Consider the following 7,878-nt stretch of genomic DNA (forward strand, 5'->3'; position numbering starts at 1 on the left):
GAGAAGAGACCAACCCCCACCTGGCTACAGCCTCCCTTCAGGTAGTTGTAGACAGCAATGAGGTCCCCCCTGAGCCTCCTCTTCTCCAGGCTAACCAACGCCAGAAACTAAGTCGCCTGGGTGTCTTTTGTGCTGTTTCCCCGCCTCTGGCTGCAGTGCAGACGGGCAGGCGAATAAGACAGGCCATGCTTAACCCCACTTTGTGCCCGTGAGGACTGCTCACCGCAGGGGGTGCGCGGAACCATGGGCAGCAGTCTCGGCGGCCGGGCGGGCCGTCCTGGGCGGCGCACCGGGTAAGGGCCGGGGCCTGCCGCGAAGCTCTTCCGGAGTGCGAAGGGGATCGGCGGCGGCCGCACGATGCTGGCGCGGGCAGGGCTCCGTGCCGGGCCCGGGCTCCGGCTGCTGCAGGTGCCGCTGCGGCGGGCCTCGGGGGGCCGGGCTGCTCACCGGGAGGCCTTGGGAAGCCGAGCAGGGGGGTGTCCGCGGTGGAGGCGTGCTGAGGAGGCCGGGGGGAGGCTCTGGGCGTTGGGAACCTGGGCGGGTGAGCTGAGGGTGCTGGTCTCGGGGCTCCGGGGTAGTGCTGGAGTCGTGGCAGCTCGGCTGCGGGGAACCGCATGGGGATAAGGGAGTGCGGGGTGTGTAGAGGAGAGCTGGAAGGGAATGGGGGGGGGGGGGGGGGGGGGTTGAGGATGCGGGCGTGGTGGTGTTGTGGGAGCCTGGGAAACCGCGTGTGGGGAGCAGCGAGGTGGGCTGAGAGGGCGGAGAAGGGTTGGAGGAGAAACAGCCATAGCGCACTGTGAGGGCCTAAGAGGTGGGTTGTGGTGTGGAGGAGAGTTAGTGAAGGTGTTCGGGGGAGCTGGGTGTGCCATGTGGGAAGGAGAGGCTGTGGAGAGGTGGATGAGGGAGTGTTCAGGGAAACGGGTCCCTGACGGCGCTCAGGAGCTGGACAGAGCTGAGAAGGGATAAGGGATAGGATGTTGGAAAGGAGGCAGCCCCAGACTAAGGAAAAGGAGAAAGATCAAAGAGGACCTAACCGGGTTACTGGGAGCAGAGTGGAGCAGAAGAGAAGAGACCCCCTTACATATCTTCCTTCTCTATATTGCAGTAGGGAGGATTTATTCCTTCCCTGCAGTAGGGATGTGAGGTAAAGCGAGAAGTGAACAAAGCCCCATTATGGGGGTGGGGCCCTGTACGCTTGTGGGGAAGGTGCTGACAATTACACTGATCCCAGGACCCAGGTCTCATCCCTTACAGCGTGGGCTTGCTTGGGGCATCAGAGCTCTTTTCTGCCCGGGTGTAGGTGGGGCTGTGAGCAGTGATCCTAGACGGAAGGCAGGGGTGGTGCTGGGCTCCGAGGTGCCATCTGCCAGTCTCAATCCCTTTTCCTTTTTCCAGCGCTCTCAGCAGCTGAAGCGTTCAGCATGGCTGGCCCAGGCACCACACCGCTTGAACTCTGGCCTGCCCATGAATATTGGGGTGCTCTTTGTGCCACAGCAGGAGGCTTGGGTGGTGGAGAGGATGGGCAAGTTCCACCGAATCCTTGAGCCTGTAAGGAGCTGCTTTTCTCTCCTTCTGGATTCAGCAGGTTCTTAAAGCTGTAGCAAAATGTGTTCTTTGCCTGAGGAATGTGGGGCAGGCTGTGGATGTAGTCTAGCTGGACTTCAGCAAAGCCTTTGACACTGTCTGCCACAAGAAGCTCCTAGCCAAGCTGGCAACTCATGGTTTGGACAGATTCACTCTGTGCTGGATCAAGAACTGGCAGGATGGCAGAGCCCAGAGAGTAGTGGTGAATGGTGCCACATCCAGTTGGCAGCTGGCACTAGTGGTGTTCCCCAAGGATCAGTGCTGGGCCCAGTCCTGTTCAATATCTTTATTGATCATCTGGACGAGGGGATTGAGTCCAGCATCAGTAAGTTTGTAGGTGGCACCAAGCTAGGAGCAGGTGTGGATCTGTTGGAAGGTAGGAGAGCCCTGCAGAGGGACCTGGCCAGGCTGGATGATTGAACAAGGCCAAGTGCAGGGTTCTGCATTCTGGTCACAACACCCCCAAGCAGCACTACAGGCTGGGGACTGAGTGGCTGGAGAGCAGCCAGGAGGAAAGGGACCTGGGGGTACTGGTAGATAGTAGCTGAAGATGAGGCAGCAGTGTGCCCAGGTGGCCAAGAGAGCCAATGGCATCCTGGCCTGCATCAGGAACAGTGTGGCCAGTAGGACAAGGGAGGTTATTCTTGCCCTGTCCTCAGCACTGGTCAGGCCACACCTTCAGTGCTGTGTCCAGTTCTGGGCTCCTCAATTCAAGAGAGATGTTGAGGTGCTGGAATGTGTCCAGAGAAGGGCAACAAGGCTGGTGAGGGGCCTGGAACACAAACCCTATGAGGAGTGGCTGAAGGAGCTGGGGTTGTTTAGCCTGGAGAAGAGGAGGCTCAGGGGTGACCTCATTGCTGTCTCCAACTACCTGAAGGGAGGCTGTAGCCAGGTGGGGATTGGCCTCTTCTGCCAGGCAACCAGCAACAGAACAAGGGGACACAGTCTCAAGTTGTGCTGGGGGAAAGTCTAGGCTGGATGTTAGGAGGAAGTTGTTGGCAGAGAGAGTGATTGGCATTGGAATGGGCTGCCCAGGGAGGTGGTGGAGTCACCGTCCCTGGAGGTGTTGAAACAAAGCCTGGATGAGGCACTTAGTGCCATGGTCTAGTTGGCTGGCTAGGGCTGGGTGCTAGGTTGGACTGGATGATGTTGGAGGTCTCTTCCAACCTGGTTGATTCTATGATTCTGATCCTGCCCTTTTCCCAGGGTTTGAACTTCCTCATCCCTCTACTGGATCGGATTCGTTATGTGCAGAGTCTCAAAGAAATTGTCATTAATGTCCCAGAACAGTCAGCTGTCACCCTAGGTAAGGAGCAGCTTCTGTGTCCTGGCCCTGCCCTACTGCTGCGTCTGGGATGAGCAAGGGACAGCATGGGGAAGAGTGGAAGTGCGCTCAGCTCTGTCCCTGGTGACTCAGGCTTGCCTGTGCTCCTGGTGCTGTGAGCAGAGACATCCCATGAGAACACTCCTGCCTTCTCAGGCCTGCAGCTGCCCTTTCTTTGTGGGTTGAACACACCTGGGCAGGACTCCTTTTCACACGTGTTTCTGTGTTGAACCACAAAAATAATCTGTGTTTCTTCAAAAATTATTTTAGATCAGGTCAGTGGGCAGCTCTGTTACAGTTCTAGTATTAGGCTTTTTAGTTTTTTTGACTTCTGTAGATCTCCATAAATAAAGGTAACTACAGTGTGAATTGTTTTGGTCTGGAAATCTGAGGCTTCTTGAGTATTGAATTGTCACCCCGTGGTGTTTTCCAGGGAATATCAAGGTTGTTTTTACAAACCCTTTTACATAAGCAGATCCTTTTCAGCCAGTCTCTGTTCTGTGCCACGCTGCTCATAACCAAGCAGAAAGGGAGTGAGTCTGCCAAGTTCTACTAGTTCTGGTATGGGAGAGAGGATTGCTCTGTTCTGTCTGTGCTGCCTCAGTGAATGGGATGTGTTAATCTCTCCTGCAGATAATGTTACCCTACAGATTGATGGTGTGCTCTACCTGCGGGTTATGGACCCTTACAAGGTACTGTCCCTGCTGTGCTGATGCTCTGAGCCAGACTTGCAGCCTCTGTGACTGTGCTTGCCAGAGTTCCCATGTACTGCTCAGCCATTCACCTTGGCAGCCCCCTGGGCACTGCTTGTCTGGCTCTGCTGGCTCCCTTGTCCTTGCAACACATTTCAGCCTCTGTGCTCCTTGCTGTGCCCTGCGAGGTGGCTGGGCTGGGCACCTCAATCGCTCCAAGGCCCTAAGGCTCTCTTTTTCACTGGCAGGGGTGTTTCTGTGACAAGTTTCTCATCATTATGCTATGTTTGCACATCCTGCCTCATTTTGGCTCCCTCTTGGCACAGCCATTGACTGTCTTTTAACTTCTGTTCTCCAGGCCAGCTATGGGGTGGAAGATCCTGAGTATGCAGTAACTCAGCTGGCCCAGACCACTATGAGATCGGAGCTTGGGAAACTCTCCCTTGACAGAGTTTTCCGGGTGAGCTGGGGAAGTGGATTACAGAGCTGCTGGTATTGCTTGAAACTCTGGAGCAGTCTACACAGCCAGCTCCACTTAACAGAAAAATGCCCTTTGCTTAGAGGGCCTCTGGCTTCTATTTCAGTTGACCTATTCCTGAATGCTTGGAGGTGGATCTTGTTTCAGTTGTTTTTTTTTTTTTAACTGGAACTGTTTTTCAGTCTGCCTTGGGTTTGTTGGGAAGACTGATGGGTGGTGTGTGTCCAGACCCAGCTGGTCCAGCTGCATTTTCTTTCAATTCCAGGTTGGGGCACTACCCTCTCTAGGAGATAGTGACTCCTTCAAGTGATGCAGGAAGCACTTGAGGCCTTGCCTCACGTCTGTGGAGACAAGTTTTTCTGGCTGATCTTCACCCCTAAGTGGGGTGTCTGTTTTCCTTCTCACCTCTGCTTCATGCTAAGTGCTTGTTCTTAAGTCTCTGCTATTTCTTTTTTGCCACTCAGGAGCGGGAGTCCCTCAATGCCAGCATTGTGGATGCCATCAACCAGGCTTCAGACTGCTGGGGCATTCGATGCCTGCGCTATGAGATCAAGGACATCCATGTACCCCCCCGTGTGAAGGAATCCATGCAAATGCAGGTTTGATTCTCTGGTAGAACAGAAACTTCTTGCCTTTTGAAAGTGATAGAGCAGTGGAACAGGCTGCTCAGGGAGATTGTGGAGTCTCCTCTGAAGATACTCAGTATCCACCTGGACTTGATCCTGTATGACCTGATTTGGGTGACCCTGCTTTAGCAGGGTGGTTAGACTAGGTGATATCTAGAGGTCCCTTCCAACCCCTTCCATTCTGTGACACTGTGATTCTCTGAGAGGGCAGTCTGGAACAAGAGGGAAGTCTGCTTGAATGCTCCACTGCTGTTATCGGTCCAGAGCTGGCAGGGCTGGCCCCTCCTGTGGTGAGGGAAGCCCACTGGCACTTCAGCTGCAAACAAGGTTACTGAATCGGTAATTCCAATCCTTATTTCAGTGGTGGTGGCTCCTGCCTGGTACAGGCAAGCCCTGCCTGCTTCCTTTAAAAGCCCCATCAAGCTCCATCAGAAGCAAATCCCAGATCTGAAGATCTACCCTTGATAAAAGTCAGGTGGCAGATCTCCAGGCTGGAGAAGGAGGAGAGTGGGAAGGAAGCTATCCAGTTAGGTGTGGGCTGGGCTGCAGGGGGCTGTTGAGAAGCAGAACCAGCCTTCATCAGGGGTCCTGCCATGTTTTGTAGCTGTGTACTCATCTTTGGCTAAGCCGTGCCTGCCAAAGTGAGACACAGGAGTGTCCTCTCCCTGCGTTTGCTCCCTGGCTGGGATTTCCACAGTGCAGGCCTGGCAGGCTGGTGTCTGACCTGTGTTTGCAGGTGGAGGCAGAGCGACGGAAGCGTGCAACAGTGCTGGAGTCAGAGGGGACACGGGAATCGGCTATCAATGTGGCTGAGGGACAGAAGCAGGCCCAGATCCTGGCTTCAGAAGCTGAGAAGGCTGAACAAATCAACAAAGCTGCTGGTAGTGCCTTGAATTAGAACACCTGAGTCCTGGGGGATTTGTAGCCCTCTGCACTGAGGGGTGGTCCTGCTGGGGAGCAGACTGCATTGCTGTGTGTGTGCCAGGCTTCCTCAGCCTTGTTGATCCTTCCTTGCTGGGCATCTTGACCTGAGCCAGCTCGTGTTGCTGCCTAGCCACCTGGCACAACAGGAGATTGCCATGCTGCTGTTGGGGAAAAGGCTTCACATGTGTGAAATTTTCTGAGTTTGCTCCTTGCGAGTGTTTTGTGGCAGTTCTGATGCATGTTCTGCTGTGGCATGTTGCAGGAGAAGCCAACGCCATGCTGGTCAAGGCCAGAGCTAAGGCAGAGGCCATTCAGCTCCTGGCAGCTGCACTGGCACAGCAGGTGAGTGACAGCTCTTTGGGGCAGCCACTGCTTTGGCACTGGCACCAAGGGAGGTGAAATCATGTCTAAAGTGGCACCTGACTTTCTTTTGAATACTCTTCAGCATCTTCAGCAGCACTGAGTGTTGCTGTGGTGGGGACTGTGACTAGCTAGGGTGGGCTGGGAAAAGGGACATGGAGGAGCTCTTGGTGGTACATGACCTGGTGAGGGGCCTGGAGCACAAATCCTATGAGGAGAGGTTGAGAGAGCTGGGGGTGTTTAGCCTGGAGAAGAGGAGTCTCAGGGGTGATCTTATTACTGTCTACAACTACCTGAAGGGGCATTGTAGCCAGGTGGGGGGTGGCCTCTTCTCCCAGGCAACCAGCAATAGAACAAGGGGACACAGTCTCAAGTTGTGCCAGGGTAGGTATAGGCTGGATATTAGGAAGAAGTTCTTCACTCAGAGAGAGTGATTTCCCATTGGAATGGGCTGCCCAGGGAGGTGGAGGAGGCACCGTCCCTGGAGGTGTTCAAGAAAAGCCTGGATGAGGCACTTAGTGCCATGGTCTAGTTGATTGGCTAGGGCTGGGTGCTAGGTTGGACTGGATGATCTTGGAGGTCTCTTCCAACCTGGTTGATTCTATGATTCTATGACCTGCTGCTGAGCCTCAGCCCTCTCTGTGTCCCACAGCATGGCAGTGCTGCTGCCTCTCTCTCTGTGGCAGAGCAGTATGTGAATGCCTTCTCCAAGCTTGCCAAAGACTCCAACACCCTTCTGCTGCCTGCCAACACTGGTGATGTCACCAACATGGTAGCACAGGTCAGTGTTTTTGGCAGTATTCCGACATCTTGCCTGGGGGAGGTAAAGGTGGCAGCTCGGTGGAGCCTAACTCTTTCCAATCCTCCTCCCTGTCTCATTCCCTCCAGGCCCTGGGTATCTACTCCACGCTGACCAAACCACAAGCTGTGAAGACCCAGGATGAGATGCCTACAACCCGTGAGGATCCCCAGCCTACCCCCACAGAGATGTTTAAGGCAGAAGAGTCGAGCTCCAGTTAGCAGAGTGGGAAGGGTCTGCACCCTTACCCCGGGGCTGCTGAGCAATGGCAGTCCTGAGTTAGATGCTCCTCTTTTTCCTTCGGTCCTTATTTTGTATTTGGATTTAAATCATGTAATAAATGGTACCGGTGCTGCTGCAGTTCCTGGTGCTGGGCGCCCCAACCCATGACGCCTTTCTACCACCAGAGGGACACCGTTGTTGCTGAGCGGGCTGCTGCCAGGGGCACAAAAGACTCCGGGTGGAAAATTACCTGTCTCAGCTCCAAATACTGTTTTTTTTTTTTTTCCCAATCAAAATGATTGGATTTTCTATAAACCAAGAGTGAGTAATTTTAACCTCAGCCATAGTCTCAGTCTGCTCAATCCATAGAATTAGATAAGGAAGCTAAAACAGCTTAGCATTAGAAAAAAAGTTAAAATGCATCTGAGGCTGTAATACAAAACTTAAGTGCCTGGGAGAAGCTGATGAAAATTTTGCATGCATCTATTTCATGACATCCTTTTCAACCTGATTATTAGATTAGACTATTATGAGGAAATAATCTCTCTACTGAAGTTTATATTCTTTGTCTTTCCATTTATCTTGGAGTTTGCTCATTTTCAGTCTTTTCACTGAAACCATTCTTTCTATGTGGGACTCGTCTCCCAGCGTGGGAACCCAGGTTTAGGGACTCGATTTCTGTCATCAACTCCGTGAGTGAGGGCAGGCCCTCTTTAGTGCGCTCGTCGTGGCGTGCACCACAGGGAGGGGAACGCCTGCGGCGGTTAATGAATCGGTTAATTAAAGCAAAGCCTGCGCAGACCTGGGTGTGCTGGGACGTCTCCTCGCCCCGCCGCAGCCTCCGGCCCGCCAGGTGGCGCTGTGACTCG

General features: G+C 53.8%; 1 protein-coding gene across 1 annotated transcript; it reads left to right on the forward strand.

Moving 5' to 3' along the window:
* The first annotated feature begins 298 nt into the window (after positions 1–298).
* STOML2 (stomatin like 2) lies at positions 299–7,147 on the forward strand. Its single transcript, XM_064140262.1, has 10 exons — positions 299–408; positions 1,396–1,548; positions 2,791–2,890; positions 3,542–3,600; positions 3,959–4,060; positions 4,543–4,677; positions 5,441–5,585; positions 5,891–5,970; positions 6,641–6,769; positions 6,877–7,147. Exons 1-10 carry the CDS (start codon positions 358–360, stop codon positions 7,006–7,008), a joined length of 1,086 nt encoding a protein of 361 aa, XP_063996332.1. The 5' UTR covers positions 299–357; the 3' UTR covers positions 7,009–7,147.
* Positions 7,148–7,878: the final 731 nt, after the last annotated feature.

Source organism: Pogoniulus pusillus, chromosome Z (assembly GCF_015220805.1).
Source record: "Pogoniulus pusillus isolate bPogPus1 chromosome Z, bPogPus1.pri, whole genome shotgun sequence".
In the NCBI taxonomy this organism is placed as follows: Eukaryota; Metazoa; Chordata; class Aves; order Piciformes; family Lybiidae; genus Pogoniulus; species Pogoniulus pusillus.